The sequence below is a fragment of the Callospermophilus lateralis genome, chromosome 3 (genome assembly GCF_048772815.1).
Source record: "Callospermophilus lateralis isolate mCalLat2 chromosome 3, mCalLat2.hap1, whole genome shotgun sequence".
Classification (NCBI taxonomy): Eukaryota; Metazoa; Chordata; class Mammalia; order Rodentia; family Sciuridae; genus Callospermophilus; species Callospermophilus lateralis.
The window spans coordinates 46352025-46374058 of NC_135307.1; the positions used below are offsets into that span (position 1 = coordinate 46352025).

At 36.0% G+C, this 22034-nt stretch overlaps 2 protein-coding genes across 8 annotated transcripts in view; one reads left to right on the forward strand and one right to left on the reverse strand.

The window, feature by feature from the left end:
• The first annotated feature begins 750 nt into the window (after nucleotides 1-750).
• Nucleotides 751-21340, forward strand: Fam177a1 (family with sequence similarity 177 member A1). Of its 3 annotated transcripts, none has more exons than XM_077109140.1 (6): nucleotides 751-925; nucleotides 1022-1127; nucleotides 7157-7330; nucleotides 13426-13492; nucleotides 14758-14855; nucleotides 16553-21340. In XM_077109140.1, the coding sequence occupies exons 2-6, from the start codon at nucleotides 1044-1046 to the stop codon at nucleotides 16757-16759; spliced, it is 630 nt and encodes a 209-aa protein (XP_076965255.1). In that variant the 5' UTR covers nucleotides 751-925; nucleotides 1022-1043; the 3' UTR covers nucleotides 16760-21340. The 3 variants fall into 3 exon arrangements, with proteins under 3 accessions (XP_076965255.1, XP_076965256.1, XP_076706316.2); XM_077109141.1 differs by having other exon boundaries at nucleotides 1025-1127; XM_076850201.2 differs by lacking the exon at nucleotides 751-925 and having other exon boundaries at nucleotides 932-1127.
• The window catches only part of Ppp2r3c (protein phosphatase 2 regulatory subunit B''gamma), a 29087-nt gene continuing 26545 nt past the window's right edge, over nucleotides 19493-22034 (reverse strand). For 4 of the 5 annotated variants that reach the window (XM_076850195.2, XM_076850197.2, XM_076850193.2 and 1 more), the window contains 2 exons: nucleotides 21237-21296; nucleotides 19493-19785 (listed from right to left, as the gene is read on the reverse strand). In XM_076850195.2, coding sequence (XP_076706310.1) covers nucleotides 19597-19785; nucleotides 21237-21296 — 249 coding nt within the window. In that variant the 3' untranslated portion in view covers nucleotides 19493-19596. The remainder of the gene's footprint in view (nucleotides 19786-21236; nucleotides 21297-22034) is intronic. The other variant, XM_076850196.2, reaches the window with a different exon arrangement.

Below are 22034 nucleotides of genomic sequence, written 5' to 3' on the forward strand. Positions count from 1 at the left end.
TTGGAGGAATTTCTGAATTGGGACTGGCATGAAAATGGAACTTGAAGTATCAAATGATGGATTCTGTGGCCAAAATAACGTATATTTTGTTTTTGACCTCTACATAGTAGTGAAAGTTTCATGCTAAAACAGTATAAAATTTACCTGGAAATGATCCAACTAATGTTAAAGTCATGCGGTAATAATTGAAATCATGGTTTTCTAATTTGGTGGCACCCTGGGAAAAAATGGAAAAGTCCGGGATTCCTTCTCCCCGCCTCTTTTTACATACACAACTCTAAAAATTGATAAAAATATTCCTCATATTTAACACAGAGTAAGCTTGCTACTGCTCATAATTTACTGTCCTTCAGGCTTTAACGCTTTTTCTACAGAAAAAATTTAAGTATTTCAGACAAATGTAAGCAGAATTCATTTTAAAAGGTGTTTTGGCTGGTCTGTCATCCATGTTAGGAATGGAATATGCAGCATATGCCATGCATTTTTACATATTCAGTAACCTCATCTTATCAGTACATCAGTAGCCTTTGACGCTCACTACGCAACTGTTCTCATTTTACTTGTAAGAAAACTGCAGTCTGGGAGGGTGACTGAGGGCGTGGCTGGTAAACTACTATGCCGAAATCCGCACGCTAAGCTTAGTTCCAGGTACAAGGCATGATGTCATGGATGGTGCCAGGCGGCGGTTCCGCGAGCTCCCGACGTGGGCCTGGCCGGAAACAGTGCAACAGAAGGCCCCGCCCCGCTCCGCCCGGCGCGAGCCGGGTGGTTGCGGCCTCCCAAACGGGTCAGCTGGGCCCAAAGGTGCCGAACCTGGCTAGCGAGCTCAGGCTAGCTCCGCCCCTCAAGCCGGCCCCACCCCTCACGGTCCCCAGGTCGCTCCTACAGTGACTTAGCTGGGCGTGGCGCCAGGCGGGCGCTGCTGGTGAGTCCCTGGTTCGGACTGCGGGGCTCGGCCATCCACCGGGCGGGGAGGCGGAGGATGGAAGTGGGCTTATCGGCCATTACTCTATCTTGCCAGCAGCCCCGTGGCGACGACAACGATGGACCGGGAGCCGGTGGGCAGTGTGGAAGGAGAAACCGTCGCTGTGTCGGGAGCTGAGGCTTTCGGAGACTCGGCGCGGCAGGTAGGTGGGGCCGCGGAGGCTGAGGCCAGGAGAACCGAGCGCCTCCTCGCCCTGTCAACTCACTACCTACTTGGCCTGCCCGGCCTTCTTCCAAACAGGCCGCCTGCCGGATGTGAGTTCGGGGCTTCCCCCTCACCATACCCCTGCCTTTGCTCCAAGAAACCAATTCAGGGAAGAAGCGGACGCCTCCGCCCGGTTGGGGCGCCCTTCCTTCACCAGCCCTTTCGCTGGCAGCGCCGCGGACTCTGGGGCGGCCTTGGATTTCCGGGGGGGATATTCCAGTTAGTGGTTGCGAGCGAGAGAAAACAGGCGTGTCTCCAAAAGGCTGTCCTTAAAAGCAGTTGAAAGCCAGGTGACGCAGTTTAGTCAATTCTCAGTTCCCTGTGGAGCCAGCGCCTCCCCTGGCATCTGCCCAGAAGCATTTACAGGCTTTCATTGACTTGATTCATATAACCGGGCCAGGTGGGTGTTACCCCATTTTACCAACGAAGTGACTAAGGCTCAGAGCAGCACAGTTAATTGTAATTCGAAGTTTTCCAATAGCCACAAGAAAGTAAAAAGAAACCGGTGATACTAATTTTAATATGGTGTCTTATTTAACCCATTCTATTAAAAAAATTAACGTATAATATGAAAATTAAGAAGGTATTTTACTTTTTTTTTTGAAATCCTGAATATTTTAATTTAGCAGTCCATCTCAGCTGCGACTGACCACATGGCAAGTGCGCGTTTGCCACATTGGCTTGTGGTTACTGTATTGGGCAGTGCAGTGTAGGGAGTTAGGTAAAGTTTGTGGACATTTGTTTTGGATTGATAGTGTAGATTAGTGGTAAATCTTGGTCTTTGACCAAGTAAAGCTAATGAAGGAATTACTTTAACGGGAACCCGCTGACGCGTGTAGTTTTGACAGTTAAAAACCTGGGGTTGCAGGCTTGTGTAAACCCAAATAGTCCAGAGACTGACGCAGTAGGATTCAAGGTTCTACACCGTCTCAAAATAAAAAGGGACGGGGGCGCTGGGGTTGTGGCTAAGCGGTGGAGCACTCGCCTAGCACGTGCGAGGCGCCAGGTCGGATTCTCAGCGCCACATAAAAATAAATAAACAAAATAAAGGTATCTGTCCATCTACAAGTAAAAGAAAAGGGGGGGATGGGAATGGGGGTGGGGATGTAGGGCAGCATTAGAGTGTTCCTGGGTTCAATCCCCATACTTTGAAACAGAACAACCTGGAGTTGTTAATATTCAGAAATTTTCCCAACTTCTGTGGGAAAGCTTTTCCAATGCTTTCAGTTTTGAGACTAAGTACCTGAATTGTTAGTAAGACATCTTCCCCAAACTACGGGTTCTTAAAGAATTGTTCCTAAATGTAAGAATAGCTCATAGTATAATATGCAATTTGCACTAACAGTTTTTCCACGTACTAATCTCTATGTGGATTATTTTTTCCTATTTGAGGAGGAGGAGGATAATATGCAAGGAGTTCAGGGGACAACACTAATTGATTAACTTCATTTTCTGTTTGACTTCTTGTTGACAGGTATACTTGCACTGAACCTTCAAGGCAACAGAGATTGATGGGCTTTTCCATTTGTTTTTTCTTTTTGTCACTAGAACTGTTTTCACCACTACTTCAGCTTTGTATTAGCAAAGTAAATATAACTCTACTAATATGCCAGATAAATGTTTCAATGGAGACTGTTTTTTTGGTTTAGTGGTGTTATGTAGTTTTCATATTGTTGGTTATAATATTTAAATAGTAAAGAAGGTTTTGGAGCAAAGGGTGAAAATTTACAGGAATATACCTACTGCCTTTTCCTCATATTCTTATTTCCCCCAAAGTAACTATTATTTCTATGCATTTCTTTTCTTTTTTATTAAATACAAATGAACTCATACTATACAGACGGTTTTAAAATTTTCCCTGTTTATGCCAAGGGTTTGAACTTAGCAAGAGGAAGAGACCAAGGAGGTGGAGATCGGGTGGATGGAAAGGCTGCCATTCTATACTCCTTCCCAAATTTATAAGAACTGACAAACACCAAGTGTCATGTAAGGAAGAAATTAAGAGAGATAGGATCTATGTTTAGAATTAGGTGTGTAATCAGGCCATTTAGTACTGTTGTGACCTTGTATCCAGCAGCCTCTCTGAGTATTTTCAAAGGAGTTAAAATTTCAGTACTACTTAATTTAGCACCTCTATTTACCACACAGAAATGTTAGAGGAACTGTTGGTTTAAAAGAGGTGTCTTTGTTGCTAACTCCCTAGTAGAAGGTGATGCAACAAAAAATTCCAAGTGTACTATGTGTTTTAAAGAAGTCCTGGGTGCCATGGAAGTGTATAAAAATAAAAGTGCCATTAAAAACGGGTCCTGAGGATCAAGGTAAGCAGATTTACAATCCAGTTAACCATACAGCATAATTAAATGTTAACAGACATTACATTTCATAATTCCTTGGTGTTATGAAATTCTTCAGATCTTTAGAATTCATTAGTGTAGAATTTGTATAAGTGACAGTAAATAATTAAAATTTTTTATGGAATTTGTATAAGTGAGAGATTTACTATTTACAAAAATGAGAGTACTTTTTATAATTATTGAAATTTCATACCAAATTATTTTCTGGTTTTACTTGGCAATGTCTACCTCATTGCTTCCTGTCCACTGAATGCAGGTTAGAATTCCACATCATAAATTGTCTTTCATAGACTTTTTACTCGCCAATCTGCTTCTTTAAGACCAGGAGTGGACAAACTACGGTCCATGAGACATTTCCAGCTAGCTATCCATTTTATGAAAATTTTATTGGAGCACCAGCCACACCCCTTTTTTATGTAGTGTCCATGTAAGTGACTTATCATTGATGGCTGCTTTCACAGAGTTTAATTGTGAAGAGGTTTTCTGGTCTATAAAGCCTAAGACATTTACTATCTGGCCTTTACAGAAAGTTTGCTGACCCCTGCTTAAAATGATAAACCTAAAATTTGAGATTTACTACATCAAACATTAATTTTAAACTTTTTAAAGAAAGGGCTTAAATAAAATCTCTTTTATGGGGTTGGGGAGGTAGGTAACCAGGAATTGAACTCAGGAGCATTTAACCACTGAGCCACATCTCCAGCCCTTTTTAAAATATTTATTTATAATTATTTAGAGACAGGATCTTGCTGAGTTGCTTAGGGCCTGGCTAAATTGCTGAGACTGAATTTGAACCTCCTGCTTCAGCCTCCTGAGTCACTGGGATTACAGGTGTGCACCACCGCACCTGGCCCTAATCCTTTTTATTTTTTGAAGACAGGATCTCACTAAATTGCTTAGGGTCTCCCTAAGTTGCTAAGGCTGGCCTCAAACTTGTGATCCTCCTGCCTTTGCCTGAGTTGCTGAGATTGCTACAGAGAGCTTCTCATTATTTCTCTCCTGGGAGTGACACTGGCAGGGTATGGTATGGTATCATTTTATGAAAGATCTGAGCTCTATTCACTGACTGGAGATCTAATCTAACTTCTGGCTTTGCTTGGCACAGGAAATTAAGGAATCTAAAAAGCCAAGTCATAGTCCAAAAGGAAACATTGATATCAGGATAACCATAAACTCAAACTTTTTTTTTTTTTTTTTTAAATTTTGAGACAGGGTCTCACTAGGTTGCTTACCATAAACCAAATCTTAGGGGAAACATGAGATTGGCTGTAGGTGCTGGGAACTGAGGGAGTGTGGTATAGGAAAAAGTGGTTTGGGTGAACCACTCTTCCCCATTTTGATCATGATACAATCAGTTCATTGATCTTTACTAAGGGCTAGAATTTGTTTGAACTTTCCAGACAACCTGGAGACAATTTTGAATTTTTTTCCAGGATAACCCATTGATAAGGCCATGTTATCAAAATTTTCATGATCTGCAGCTTCCTATATCGCAGTTGTTAGTTGCTACCAATGATATCTTTGGGTTGGTTATACCTGGATTCAAATCATGGCTAATGACTAAACTTACCTTTGGAAAGTAAAAGATAAGAACTGTATCTGTTTTCTGAAAAGGACCTTAGAGAATTGATAGAATACACAGTGCATAAAAATAAAGTTGCTTATACTTATATAACTGAGTAATTCCATTCTACTGTATTTATCAATATAATCACATCTCTGTAACTCCACTTCAAAGAACTTTTGTTGTGGTCAACAACAATCATGGGTATAAATTACATTTGCCCATAGAATTTTTATAGAGATAAAATTTCTGTGCTGTGGAACTATCTTAGAGAATACCAACATGACTCTAATTATTCTTGTAGTCCTAATAGTCTAATTAGTCTTGTAGTCCTATATATCTTACTTTGGTTTAGTTTTTAAATTATACCAGTAATACATGAACATATTCTCATCACAAACCAATAGCAAAATGCAAAAAAAAATTAAAAGTTTTCTTGATCACTCACTTGCCTTAACCTTTTTCCCATAACTGAGTTCCTATTTGTGGATGTAACCACAGTTGTCAGATTTTTCTTCACCATTATGTATTGTCCCTTTGTGAAATTGAGACTTAAGAGTTTAAAATTGAGGTAAAATGACAGTAAACAGAAGCTCTTCACCATCTTCCACAGTATGCATTTACTTTGAATTTGAAACACAACTGCATGTACATGATAAAAATTAGTATTTCTCTAGGAGTAAAATTTGGATGTAGTTAGAATTCCAGAGACTACTGTACAAGTAGTTTTAAAATTTATACAATTTTTTACAATAAAAAATCTTCTGGAGCTGGGTGCAGTGGTGCATGCCTGTAATCCCAGCATCTCGGGAGGCTGTTGCAAGTGCAAAGCCAGTCTCGGCAACTGTGAGACAAAAAGCAACTAAGTGAGATCCTGTCTATATAAAATACAAAATAGGACTGGGGATATGGCTCAGTGGTTGAGTGCCCCTGAGTTCAATCCCTGGTACAAAAGAAAAAAAAAAAAAGCCTGTTGCTATATGTATACCATTGACTTAAGAAATTTGGAAGTTTAGGGATAGAACACCAATGGTCTGCTTTTCAGGTTTGGCTTATAGTTGTTTTTTTATTTGACTTGCATAGTATCTAAAAATACTTTTTTTTAGAATCTAAAAATATTTTTTTCCTAGTTTAAATGTCTTTAGTTGGGGCATGCATTCTCCGCAGGATCCACCCATCTCTATAGTTTTACTCATTTTTGGTACTTGCTTGGCTCCAAAAGGCACTTGAATTTAGGAGTCCTGTTTTGTGTAAGGAGAGATTTTTAAGTTAAGCTGAACTGCTTTTCTTATGGTCATACATTGTTGAGAGCCACAGACAATTCAAGATGGCGCCTGGCACTTCGACAGCGAGCCATTAAGATGATAGAGATTCCTTAATAACTGACTGCTGTGTCTAGATTATGTCAATTAAGTTAAGCTGTGTTTAATTATTAAGATGATGAGAATTCCTTAATGACCAATTGATGTATCTGGATGTTAATTGAAATAAGCTGTGTATAATCAGTTAAGTGTATATATACCTCTACTGTCCGACAATAAAGCGGCTCCCGCTGTATCAACCTTCACAAGCTCCTTGTCACTCCCCCCCTCCTCGTTATTTTGCCCAGTCAACCAGACTGCGGCAATACATAGCTAATCTCAAATCCAAAATAGTTCCCTAATACAGTTTGCTTATTTTATACACTTAATATGTATATGTGTGCATGTTTTTTTATGTTTTCTACTAATACTTCCTTAATTCTCATTATTGTTTAAAATTATGGGTGTCCAGTACATATTTATATATATATAGCATTGAGATCGCTCTGACTCTAAGTGCTTGATATATACTTATTGACCTAAATAAAATTTTTTATTCTGTTTTCTGTAACCTTGGTGATTATGAAAATTTTTAAAAATTAACTCTACATATATATTTTAAAAAATTACTTAAGGATTGGTTTCTGTTTTTAAGTCCCTAAACTAAACTAAACATTTTTTTTGTGTGTGTGCGTGATGAAAGAAAATTTCATTTGAAACTCATGTTTTTAATTTATTATTGATATAGATGAGTAATGAAAGAGGCTTTGAAAATGTAGAACTGGGAGTCATAGGAAAAAAGAAGAAAGTTCCAAGGAGGGTCATCCACTTTGTTAGTGGTGAAACAATGGAAGAATACAGTACAGATGAAGATGAAGTTGATGGACTAGAGAAGAAAGATGTTTTGCCTTCTATTGATCCGGTAGGTTGATATTGGTCATCTTTTGATTAATGAAAACAGTTGAAAAGAGGGGCTTGAGAATTAAACCCAACTATATTCTCATTATAAAATTATACATTGTGATTTTGGTAGAAAATTGTGTTTTATGTAATGTGGATGAAAATATTTCTAGCAGTTGAATAGCCTGAACTGTTGAGAGTTCTGGTCACTGTCAAATGATTTATATAAGAATTTTCTCTTTTTTTTCTTTTCAGAGAGTATTACTATATGTTATATAGCCTAGCTTTGAACTCACAATTCTCCTGACTCAGCATCTTGAATAGCTGGGATTACAGGCGTGTGCCAGCATGCCCATCTTCTATTTATTTATTTATTTATATTTATTTATTTATTTATTTTATTAAATTTCTAGAATTCTAGTTTCTTTTTCTTTTTTCAGTCCTGGGGATTGAACCCAGGGATGCTCTACCACTGAGCTGTAACACATCCCTTTTTATTTTTTATTTTGAGTCAGGTCTAGGTTGCTGAGGGCCTTGCTAAGTTGCCAAGGCTGGCACCAAAATTGCGATCCTCCTGCCTCAGTCTGGGCTAAATTGCTGGGATTACAGGCTTGCACCAGTGAGCCCTACCTCAGTCCCTTTGAATTGGACCATATTACCCTGATGGTTTCTACTCTAGCACTTAAGAATTGTCAGTTCTTTTTATATGGTCTCAAGTTTTAATTAGTATGCAGTTCTCAAGAATTTCAAAATTATACAGAAAGGGACTATAAGTTTATAAAACATTTTTAAAAAGGAGTGCTACCCATTCAAGTAGTTGTATTGAGAGTCCAGTTGATCCCATATTTACAATGTGTACTTTCTGACATGCACTATATTAGTTGCTAGTGATATGGCAGTTGGCAATATAAATTTGTTATCCTATGCTAGTTAGAAGATGGACAATAAACAAATGTATACTATAATTATCAGACTTTGAAAAGTGCTATGAAGAAAATAAACCATAGTAACAGGTTAGAGAATTAGTTATATTTGATTTAGGAAATGTTATTACTGATTTTTTTCTTCAGACTTGGCTCTAAATAAATTTTAGCTATTAACAAATCATATCTAGCTGGGCGCAGTGGTGCACATCTGTAATCCATCCAAGTGACTCGGGAGGCTGAGGCATGAGGATCCCAATTTCAAGGCCAACTTCAGCAACTTAGTGAGACCCTGTCTCAAAAAAATAAAAGGGCTTGGATGTAGCTCAGTAGTAAAGTTTAATTAACTAGGTTTAATCCCCAGTAACAAAAAAAAAAAAAAAGAAAGAAAAATCTTTCACCATATTGGAGTATGTTCACAGATGATCTGCATCTGAATCTTGGAACATTTTGATAGCAGAGAACCATGTTAACTACTTCCAGTTGCCATTAATCTTTCTTGTGTTTGTGGACTAAGCATCATTTAAAGCTTGGGTTTGCCTCTCTAGAGTCACTCTTTATTCTTCTGCTTGAGCCTGCATTGTGTTCTGACATGAGCTGCATCAGAAGGTTCCTTTGTCTTCTGGCTTCCCCGTTTTTTTTTTTTTTTTTTTTTTTTTTTTGTTTGTTTGTTTTGGTGGTGGTTCTAGGGACTAAATCCAGGGTCTCAGCAGAAAATCAGAGGGCAGGAAAAAAAAATTAAAGTTGTGTTATTTATTTTTCACCATCCAGAATCTAGGATTCCTTTTATGTTATATGCCGTGGGTAACTGCATGCTCTAAGGCCACAGCTGCTGGGAAGTTTTCTCCATTTGGGCATTCTCTCTGGGTTACCATTAATTGCTGTCTCTTTTTATCCTCTACATATAGGGATTGTCTTAGTCCATTTTGTGCTGCCAATAACAGAAAAATAGACTGCATAACTTATAAGGAACAAAACTTGATTCATTTACAGTTGTGAGGGTGGGAAATCCAAGACTGGAAGAGAGAGAAGAGGAGAAACTTGCCTTTCTATAACCTACTCCTGTGACAATATTATTAATTTATTCAAGAAGGCAGAGCCCTCATGGTCTCATCACCTCTCATTAGGCCCTACCTCACAGCACTTGCATTGGGGATTAAATTTCCAAGACTTCTTTTGGGGAGCTCATTCAAACCATAGCAGGGCTACTACTAAGGGTTTTCTTGGTTTTTAGCCATGGGTACTTTTGGAAAAAAAAATCCTACATTTACACAGACCCAATTAAAACTTGGTATTTAAACTGAAGTTTTAAGATAAATATTCCTGGCGTAAGATACAGATAGAGAATAAGAAGTGAAGATCTAAGCTGGGCATAATGGTACATGCCTGTAATCCCAGCCATTCCAGAGAAAGAGGCAGGAGGATCATAAATTCATAAATCCAATCCAACCCGAGCAATTTCATGAGACCCTACCTCAAAATTAAAAAGGGCTTGGCATGTAGCTCAGTGGTAGAGTAGTAGAGCATTTCTGGGTTTAATCCTAGTCCCTCAAAAAAAATTTTTTTTTAATTGAATCTAGAGCCTTTACATGCTAGGCAAGTGCTTTACCATTGAGCTATATCCTAGCCTGAATAAGAACTGAATCTTATATGTACTTTTTTCCTATACATATATACATATGATAAAGTTTAATTTATAAGTTAAGCACAGTAAGAAATTAACAACTAATAATAAAATGGAACAACATGCTGTAATAACAGTGTGATTCTTAAGTTATGTCAGTGTGACCTCTCCCAAAGTTTGGAATTTTCCATTTAATATTTTCAGACCAACGTTGACTGCTGGTAACTGAAACCATGGGAAGTAAAACTGGATAAACAAGGAAATACTATAGTCAGAATTCAAAATTCGTAATTTTTGCCTGTCAACTTTTTTAAGGAGAAGGTCAGGTGGTATGGCAGATCTAAAGGGAATGGCACTCTCATATGCTCATTGCTGGTGAATATTGATTGATAAATTCTCCAGATTGAAGTTTTGCGGTGTGGGTGAAAAACTTTCTAAATTGATTATATTTTTGGCCTAGTTAATTACACCTTTAGGAATTTAAGGCTATAAGGAAATGAGCTTAATAAGCTTAATTATTATAGGAAGTGAGGGAAAAGATAAATATAATAGTATTATAAAATTATAATATAAATAGATAATATAACAGTATTATAAAACACACACACACACACACACACAGGAAAAAAGTGAAAAGATAGACTAAAATGTTAATGATAAGGACTGGGGCTGTGGCTCAGAAGTAGAGCGCTTGCCTAGCATGTGTAAGGCCCTGGGTTTGATCCTCAGCACCACATAAAGATAAATAAAATAAAGGTATTGTATCTATCTACAACAAAATACTATTTTAAAAAATGTTAATGAAGGTGGTGGAAATGGGTGGCTTTATTTTTTAAAGATTTTGCTCCCTTTTCTAAGTGTTCTATATTAAGCATCACTTTTTTTTTTAAGTAAGTTGGATTTATATTTATTTATTTATTTTTATGTGGTATTGAGGATTGAACCTAGGGCCTTGTACATGGTAGGCAAGCGCTTTACCGCTGAGCCACAATCCCAGCCCAAGCATCACTTTTTTAAAAAATATTTTTTAGTTGTGGATTGACCTTTATTTATTTTTTTATTTATATGTAGTGCTGAGAGTTGAACCCAAAGCCTTACATATGCTAGGCAAGCTATCTTCCATGGAGTTACAACCCTAGCCCAAAGCATTACTTTTTATAATCTGAAAAGTTTTAAAACAAGAGGTATCAGGTCTTATTGGGGAAGGAAAAGATGGATACTTTAAATTTTGTAGGAAAAAAATGAAACATTTTGAGTTTTAGCATTATAAAATTAAAGCCTCGAAGGACCCAAGATCTTGTCCAAGTTTTGCTGTTACTGGGATGGTGGTGGTGGTAGTGATGCTGTAAGTAGAGGCACAGTTCCAGTTTAGACTATTGAGCTATCTTTTGATTCAGAAAGGTCAGGTACAAAGGGCCTTTTAAATTAATTCTGCATAGTAGTGTGGGATAATGATAGATTTTATTCAGGAATCTTTATTTAGTTCCTCACCTCTGAAACAGTTCAGTTCTTTAGTAGTCCTAGCTTGGATGTTAGTACTTACTGTCTCTGGAAACAACCCCAGAAGAATTGTGGCACTGAGAAGTAAATATATGCTTTCTTTCAAAGCATTTTTTTTTTTTTTGTACTGGGGAATTAACTTGGGGACCATTACCACTTAGCTGCTTTTCCAGTCCTTTTTTATGTTTTGAGACATGGTCTTATAAAGTTGCTGAGGATGGGTTGAACTTGTGATCCTCCTGCCTTACCCTGAGTTGCTGGGATTTCAAGTGCATTCGACTGCACCTGCTAGCTTGCCTAGTCCTTAATAGTTCCCTTGCCCTTGTCATTTATTTTGTGTTATGGAATTTGGTCTCATTCCTTTTACTTCTGCTACAGTCCCATTTGCTGTAAACCATAAAGTCATAATTTCTTAAAAACAGAGTCTTTAAAGTAATCCTCACATCAGATATGAGACGTACCTTGCTTTGAATGTAGAAAATACAATATTTAATCCAATGAGTCAATAACATATAGTATTTTTTGGTTGACCCTATTTTTTTGCTAGCACTACCTCACTTCTATATCTTTTCATATAAACCATCAAAGAAATTGGCATACCTACTTTTCATGGCAAGACTGTCTACTTTTTTTTGGTATCAGGGACTGAACCCAGGGGCACTTATCCAGAGCCACATCCCCAGTCCTTTTTTTTTTTTTTAATATTTTTAGTTGTCAATGTTTACCTTTATTTTGTTTATTTAGTTTTTGTTTTGTTTTTTTAAATGTGGTCCTGGGGATCGAACCCAGTGCCTTCCATGTGCGAGGCAAGTGCTCTACAATTGAGCCACAACCCCAGCACTTTTTAATATTTTGAGACAGGATCTAAGTTGCTTAGGGCCTTGCTAAATTGCTGAGACTATCTTTGTACTTGTGATCCTCCTGCCTCAGCCTCCTGAGCTGCTGGGTTTTCAGGTGTGTGCCACAATGCATGGTTTAAAATATCTTAGCTAAAACAATTATGGACAAATTTATCTCTCCTCCCAAGAAGCAATATTAAAGTAATTGTTAATGTATTCGATTTGCAGGCTTTATACTATGTTCCATGTTTTGTTTTCTTTTTAGATGGGTTTTCACTATGTTGCTCAGGCTGTTTTTAATTCTTGGACTCAAGGGATCCTTCTGCTTCAATCTTCCATACCTGGCTTTTTGTTTTTAAATGGTACTGGAAATTGAACCCAGTGGTGCTCCACCACTGAGCTAAATCCCCAGCTGTTTCTTATTTTGAGATTGCCCAGGCATGCCCTTGAACTTGCAGTCTCCCCTCTTGCCTCAGGCTCCAGAGTAGCTTCAGTGTTTTCTTGTGATAAAGGAAAATATTGGTACAGTTAAGGATATCTGCATTAATTATCAGTTTTATCAGAGGCAAACTGTCATCTATTTGGCAAGTACTTCATAAAAGCACTTTATGGAGATTAACTATGGAGGTATGTGGTGTAGACTGCATTCTGTCTGTGGCCCTGAACAACCAAATATACACTGAACTGGTCTTGGGTTGTATATTCCAGTCCCTTTTTAATCTTTAAGGAAACAAATAACTCATCTTTCCACTTGTCTCTCATATTCTCATTATTAGAAGCTCCTTTGGTGTACCCTTACTTATCCTGCTTCAACTCCCTACACCTTTAACTCCCCAACTGTAATATAAGTGTGTTGGATTGTGTGATTCTCTTGATTTTTATATCATCCCTGGTGTTGTGCTTATGAACATTAAAGATAAAAAAGCAAGACAGGAGAAAGACTTCAGATTATCATCAATTTGTAAATAATCTAGACTGAATTATTAACTTCATTTCAGTGGCTGCATCTTTTTTTGTTGTTGTTGTTCTTCTGTGGGCTTAAGGCCGGTAGTAATTATATGGGCAAATGTAAAATATCTTCATGGAATCCTGTCTTTAAAGATTTAAAATTTTTGATTGCATTGCAGCATGTGTATATTCTATGTACCTATTTGACTACTTCCTTCTACTTCATTCATAACCAAAGAATGGCTTTAAGTATGAATGTTGCTAATCTGACTTCTTGTTGCAGGCAAAACTTACCTGGGGCCCCTACTTATGGTTTTACATGCTTCGGGCTGCCACATCAACCCTTTCAGGTATTGTTTTTCTGTTTGAAAATTGCATAACTGCTATAATATACTCCAAGAACAAGAACTTTGCCAAGTTTCCAAACTTAAGGGAGAAACAAAAGGGAGATGCTAGCTTGCATTGGAAGATTAATATAATCTAATTTGTACATTCTTCAGCTTCTGGTTTTATTTTTTGGCACTGGGGATTGAGGCCAGAGGTACTTTACCACTGAGATACACCATAGCACTTCATACTTTTTGAGACAGGGTTTTGCTAATATTGCCCAATCTGGCCTTGAACTTGTGATTCTTCTGTCTCAGCCTCCCAAGTCACTGAGTTTATAGGAGTGTGCCACTGTGCCCAGTCTGTTAGCATCTATAATGCTACTGTCATTGAGTTTCTTAACTGGTTTTGTTCTTGTTCTATCATGTTACTTAGTCTAAAGCCTGTAGTTTTACTTCATTTATAGTTTTTATTTTAAACTGAAATACATCTTATTTCTGAAGGAAATGAATTATCAACTAATGACTTAATTATGCTAATTTAAACATAGATTAACCATAAAACTTTTCTTCCGCTTCCAATTTTAACTTCTTTATAGCTTCTATTTCAGTCTTTTACTAGAGCATATTGTGAATAGTAATTGATTCAACAAACATTTGCAAGTACTCACTATATGCAGGACAATCTGGTGTAATGGAAAGAACATGAGTTTTAAACCTAGAGTTCAATTTTAGATCTGCTTTATCAGCTCAGCTTAGACAAGTCCTTTAATATATCTAAGCCTAACCTTTCCCCATGGCTGCCACATGATAGGCACTAAATGAAAAAGTAACCCCCTCCTTCAGCTCAGTGATAGCCAACCTTCTAAGGTATACATTTTTCTTAAAAGAAATAGACAACAGATCATTATAATGTCTGTCAAGAAATGTTATAATAGAGGGTTGGGGATGTGGCTCAAGCGGTAGCGCGCTTGCCTGGCATGCGTGCAGCCCGGGTTCAATCCTCAGCACCACATACAAAGATGTTGTGTCCGCCGAAAACTAAAAAATAAATATTAAAAAAATTCTCTCTTTAAAAAAAAAAAAAAAAGGAAATAGAAATGTGAACAGACTGTTGTTGGGAGCCCCAAAAATGCTACTAATGCTTCTTAGAGAAATGATGAAAGACAAATTGGGTTTCAGTAATCTCCTTGAGCATAGGAACAGTAACTTTTGTATTCTAGTGTCTTACATATAGAAAGTGCTCAAAAAATGTTTATGGAATTTTCTTTTAAATTTTGTGTCTTTAGTGTGCGACTTTCTTGGAGAGAAGATTGCATCTGTTTTGGGTATTAGCACCCCAAAATACCAATATGCCATTGATGAGTATTACCGGATGAAGAAAGAGGTATGTCTCCTTTTTATTTTTTTTTTATTTGGTTTGGTTTGCTATAGATTTGATGGGTTGCATAATTAGCTTATGCAGCTGCCCAAAAGACAGCACCTTTTTTTTTTTGTGTTTGCTGCTGGGGATCAAACGCAGGGCCTTGCACATGCTAGGCAAGTGTTCTATCACTAAAGATAGCTCCTTTGGTTTATAAAAACAATATACATTTTAGGATTCTTTAAAAATGGAATTTCCTTAAGATCCATGTGCAAAAACTAAGTTATGTTTCATTGTGCTAGTCCTGTGTGAGTTGCCTTATATACATTAATCTTCACATATCACTTTTTGAATCATTCTAATTTTAAGATGAAGAAACAAGACTCAGCCTCTGTACTTGGGCATGTAAGACTGGATATAGAAGTGTTATCAAAAATGAGTATGTGCCCACTATGAAAGTGCAAAGATGTGAGGACTATTATTTCTGCAGGAGGTAGTGAGGCCTTAGGGTGGGGGGTGACAGGAGTTTAGACCTAAAGAATAAGAAAGATTTAGTGCTTTAAGAACATAGGCTTAAGAACCAAAGGCTTTAAACTCAAAATCTGGCTCTGGTACTTCTAACTTCCTTATCTTTATAAATGAGAACCACTACCTCTATACTAGGTTTAATGAATTAATGTCTCAAATGCTTAGACTAGCACCTAGTATATACTGAGCAGCACACAAATAGATACTAGTATCTATTATTCTCCTTCAAGCAAATTAAAAATAGCAATTCAAGTGAAGTTAGTATGTAGAAGTTGTGAAGATTTACACTACAAGCCCTGTTTAGAGCCCCATTACCTCATTTGGACTATTATAATAGCTTCCTAAATGGTCTATCTTAATTCTCACACCCCTAATTAATCTTCCCTGAAAGGTTACTCTGCATTAACTATCACTATCAAAGGGTACAAAACAGATGCCAACTTCTCAATTAATTTAGAGTTGAAGAACTAGAAATTACTTTTCTAAATCTTTTTTATTTTTTAATTTTTTTAATGTTTATTTTTTAGTTGGACACAATATATTTATCTATTTTTATGTGGTGCTGAGGATCGAACCCAGGGCCCCCCACATGCTAGGCGAGTGTTCCACTGCTGAGCCACAACCCAAGCCCCTCTTTTCTAAATCTTTATAGTACTTATTTGTTTTAATACTTTTCACCTGTCTTAACTTCCCTACTAGATTATAAACCTCTTCAGGGCAGGAACTGCCTTATTTGCCAATTTTTAAATTTAGATTAGGCTTAATCTAAATTTTAAAAAAAGCCCCTGTCAAAGTTAATTCAGGACTCATCTAAGCTAGTTCTAGACCATGTTTTAAAAATAACTTGACTTGATTTATATTTTATATAATAACTTTTATTTTTTAAAATATTTTTTAAAGTTGTCAATGGACCTTTATTTTTTTATTTATTGATATGTGGTGCTGAGAATCAAACCAAGTGCCTCACATATGCTAGGCAAGCACTCTGCCACTGAGCCACAACCCCAGTCCTAATAACTTTTATAATGATTATTTGGGGAAAAAGGGAAGGGGGAGTATGTCTTAATTAGACCAAACTGAATTGGACATGATACTGTTTTGGTTTAAAAAAAAGTATGAAAAGCTGTGGTGATCGAAGAACTACTGTTCTTTTGGACATTAACATTTCAAGTACTGATATTTCCCATTTTTAGGAAGAAGAAGAAGAAGAAGAAAATAGGATGTCTGAAGAAGCAGAAAGACAATACCAACAGAGCAAGCTTCAGGATAATTCCATTGTTCAGACAGATCAACCAGAAACAGTGGTGTCCAGTTCATTTGTGAATCTTAATTTTGAAATGGAGGAAGACTGTGAAGTAATTATGGAAAGCAAGCAAAATTCAGTCTCTGTCCCACAATAGAATGAAATGACTATCAAACTTCAAGTCCTAAGGCTTTCTTTTTTTAATACCAAGAACTTTCATATTTTCTATTTAGTGAAACTTTAATTAATTTATATTTTAAATTATTGTTATTTGGAAAGAAGAAATGTTTCTCCATTATTAGGCTTTAACTATCAAAAATCAGATCTGAAATTTATATGCACTATGCTTTTGCTGTATGTTGAAATTAGTGCTTTGGTTTTTTTCCTTTTGCAGTGCTGGGCATTGAACCCAAGGCCTTGTGCCTTCTAGACAAGCACTCTGCCACTGAACTACACCCTCAGCACAGTGCTTTGGTTTTATGATCTTTAAAAAAGGTTAAGGACATTCTAGATTCCTAGTCAATTAAGAAGAGTTAATTTTCTATTATTTGTTTAAAAAAAAGGTAAGTTATTGATTTAGGGTAACTGGAGCTGAGAATCCTACAGTCTCAGATTAAAATGAGTATTGACCTTTCCCAGATTTTCTCATGTTATGCCTTGCATTTTATGCTTTGCATTTAATTATTTAACCATTAATTTCATACAAAGCATGATTCACTAAGTGTGTAATAAAAGGAACAAGATGGAAGCACCCTGAATTTTCCTTTTATCGAGAATAACTTTTATGGAAAAGTATCTGAATTTACTACACCAAATATTAAAATATGTGCTAGGGATTGAATTCAGGGCATGCTAGGCAAGTACTCTGAGCAATATCCCTAGCCCTGAGTTTTCTTTTTTAATGAAAGTTGTTATTCAAATTAAATAATCAGCTTTGTTTATAATGTTGACCTTATTTAAAGAATTAATTTATTAATATATTTGTATTCAAATGGTAAAACCTAGTGATTATCCACATAGCATCCTGGTTATATCACTCATTCAGCCCTTAATGCCTCAGACAGGCAGAGCAGTTGGGTGGGAATTGGTGTATAGCATAGGTTGAAGCTATCAGAAGTTGTTAAATGTGGTTCAAGGTACATAGTAATAATGAAATTAGTTCCTTATTTCATTCATATTTTGAAGTAGCAACCTGGTTAATTAACTTGAGTTAATTTGCAAAGTTTACAAACTTACATGAAGCTAATTTTGAAAATATTTCTGAACATGTGCAGAACCCCTGAGATGTGTGCATGACTTGATTTACAACTAAATGTAGATAAAGATGAATGCAATGGAGTGTTTTGGAAATGTTGACCTTAAAAGCTTTTTCAAGCTGAGTGAGTTGGTAATCCCAGCGATATGATAGGCTAAGGCAGAAGGAAGTTTGAAGCCAGCTTCAGCAATTTAGCAAGATGAGTTAAAAAAAAAAATAAAAAAGGACTGGTGATGTTGCTCAGTGGTAAAGCTCCCCAGTACCCAAAAAAAGGGCCTTTTCACAAACTTAATACTCAGTGGTTATATTAACAGCCATCTAAATAGCGTTAAGCTTTCAATCTTAAATTTTATCTAAGATATATAGTTTAAAAACAAACTCAATGTGCAGAAATCTATAACAAAATGTCATAGAAATCTATGTATTGTCAGTGTGTGTGAATTCAGTTCAACTGGAAGTTGAAAAATCAAGTGAAAGCTGAAGTTCTTTAAATTCTTCAACTGATAATTGAATTTAGGAAGGATAAACTCTTAGGAATCTTCAGTTATGTAGATTTCAAGGCATGGTGTTTCATACTATGCAATGGTAATAATTTTATTCATGGTTGTAAACTATATAACTTAGTGCTTAAAGGATTCTCATCATTGTGTATAATGTCACCATAAATTAGTTTATTAACAGCTCTTAAATATGCTAGGGCGGCGTCACTTTTCCTTCCAATATGTTTTAAACTGAGAATAGTACCTATCAAGTGAAGGCAGGTATGTTCTAAACATGATCTTCTGAATCTTCTCCTTACAGGTTCTAATGTCTAATATTTAGTTTATCTAGAAACTTTTGTGACTATAGTAGAAAGAAGATAGTGACTTTGAAAGGTTTTTGTTTCTTGAATTTTACTTTCACTACATGCCCCAAAGTAGCCAGTTTGTAATGTTTATAGTTATTCACTGTGCCTTACATTTTTATACTTTTTTGTTTATGCAAACTATAAAATTTCCCATAAATGCATTAAATGGTTTGTCTTATTTTAAGCCTCTTTCACTTTTTCCTACTTTAACAGTTCATGATATTCAGCTTCTAATCTCAAAAAAATTAAACAATTAGTATAATTAGCCTTTACTGAATTAAATAAATTTTCTAACAAAAATCCTTAAATAATATGGAATTAAGTTTTATAAATGTAACTGTGGTATACTGGCTAAATAATGCAGACAGATTTCTTTTTATATCAGTGATTAGTTTTAGTAATTTTTATTGACACATCATCCTATTAAAAGAAAGATCATGTCCAAACACTTATAACCCAGAAATAAATGGTTCCACTCTAATGGAAAGTCATTTAACATCCCTGATACCATATAATGTTTTAGATGAAAAATGAAGGTTAAATGGCCAGTAATTTAAACCATTCCTCAAATATTCTAATTCTGTATGAGGATCAGAAATATTCCATGAAAATTTCCTCTGTCTCTAAAGATTATGCAGATTTAACTATCCCTGTACCTACTGCAAATCACGCTTGCCATATTTGAGCTTGAGCTAAATGAAACCAGAACTTACCTCCTAAATAAGCAGTATTTGGTCCTATTGTTTCCAAACTATATAACAAAATTCCAGGAACCGAAACACTTGCTGTGTTTTTTAGACACATTTTATTTAAACCGTTTCTAAAGGAGTTCAGCTTCAAAGGTTTCACATGCAGCATTCAAGCATCTTAAGACAGTCTAGTTTTTTAGAGATCATGTATCATCAAGGTCTGTAGAATTTTCACTGTCATTTGCAACAAGGGCTTCTCTGTTTTCATAAGTCCAGAAGCCATTCAGATCAATTAGAATGGTAGTGACTGTATCTCCTTGATTACTATTGATTAAATCCTGAAGAGAGATTTTCAAAGGATCCTTTGGTTTTACCATGTCAAAGATTTCATCCTGCAAGAGAAAAATACAGTAAAATCTGATTTACTTGGTATTTATCACTGATCTAAAATTCACAGCTGACAGTTAAGCTCTCATGAAAGTTTCTGCTTTACTTCTCTACTTGACAGGCAATTTCCTTTATCTAAAATCACAGAATCTTACTGGGAGATTCCTGAGCTATGTGATTTGCTATTTCTCATTTTATAGATGAAGAAACTTAGGTTCAGAGTTTAATTCAAGCTACATAGCTAATTAGTGGTAGAACTAGCTAATGCAGTGTTCTGCGAATACATACTAACTTCAAGTACTTTTCTATTACCTTCTAATTGGTGATGAAAAAACATTGGTTTGTTTATTTTGGGAGACTCAGGACTGAACCCAGGCAAGCACTATACCACCGAGCTATATCCCCAATCCTTAGTTTACTTTAAAAGAAAAAAAACTTAGCTCAAACTAAAAACTTGAGTACTTCAGAAATAAGTGACAAAACTTTATTTCCAATACCAATGTCAACTTTTACTCTAGACCGAGGATGAGAAGAGGGGAGATTTCAGTATTAAAGAATTTGTCATCCAAAATGATGTGAAATTGTGCCAAAATGACTAGAATTGATGGAAAAACCACTTTTACAGTAATGAAGTGTATACTACATTTATATTATACTCATTTTCTAATATTTTTGAAGTAAAATCATTCAATATTTAGTAGCATTTAAGGAGGCAAATTACATTTTTAAAAGATTAACAATTCAGGTACATAAACTGTATTAACTTTTAGTCTTTCCTAGATTGGTTACAGTTTAAAATGTCTATATCTTAAACTTCCTGTTGCAGAGTTTCAAATATGCTTTGTTTATAGTAAACCAAAATAGTTCTTTATCTTTACTCAGTTGAAACTGGTCAGGGTATTTTATTACACATGTTACCAAACATGAAGAACCAAATGGTACTAGATACTGAAAGTTACTCGGAACTGGTAAAAATGATTACTAAAATGCTAGGCAACAACAGTGTTTGACATAGTGGTGGTTTTCATACTGTAGGACTGATGTCTCCTTAAATTTAATATATCAAAGCAAGTGGCTCTTTGAGAGATTATACTAAAAAAGTGCTTGAACCTAAGTAGTTCCCAATTAGAACTTGAATTTATAGTGGAATAGACTACCAAAGGATGCAAGCTAAACTGAAAAATGAATGCATGCTTCCAATGAAAACACAAGGTTGACAATACTAAAATTTTGAACTCTACAAATTAATCAAGATTCACATGTCTTAATGTCCAATTATTTAAATATCAGTTCAGAATAAGTAACAGTTAATACCCATTTGGGTATTTGCTTCTTTGGGTATAGTACTTCATAGTACATAGCTTTCATATAAAATTTCATGTTCTACAAATGATTATCTGATATTAACACAATAATGTTTACTGGTAATGTTATATACATTAAAGGAAAAATTAACCTTGACGTCTTGAAATGAAACAGGATCTTGTCCATGGATTTTCATTAGTTCTTGTATGGCCTGTATTTAGTGGAAATAAATCTAAATAAAAAAAATTCACAATATTCCCCTTCTCGCCCCAAATATCTTTCTATTCCTTTTTCTTTCCTATCACACCAGAAGCCTTATCTCAATCTCTCTTACCTGTCTTAATTTCCTTGATCTTGCTCCACGTCCAGTCAGTAAAATAATAAACATGCTGGTTCTGTGTAACTACTTACCTTTCTACATCTATATCTTAACTATTAAGAACTTCAGGATAAAACAAACATTAGGATTGTGGATTCTTGCTACATTCTTGAATGTTCTCCCACTTCAAATGAGCCCTCAACATGGTCATTATTCTTTTATGGCCTGCTCTTCCTATTTTCTATGAATGCTGTTCATACATTCACCATTTAAAAAATATTTTTAGATGTAGATAGACACAATACCTTTATTTTATTTTTATGTGGTGCTGAGGATCGATCTCGTGACTCACTCGTGCTAGGCAAGCACTCCACTCAGCTCAACCCCAGCCCACATTAACCATTCTTTAAGACCCCTATCCACCTCCTCCTCCCAACCCTACAGTTTACCTTCTACTTAGAAAAAAATGAAAGCAGGCCTCCTTCAGAATCTTCCTTTTTATAAACAACAAGACCAAGAATGACTATTGTCATTCAGTTGGACTAAAAAATACTTTAGGTGAGAGTCATTAATTTGGAAGTGTTAAGCTTAAAAAATAGTCAATACATGTATTTCAAATTACTCTGGATG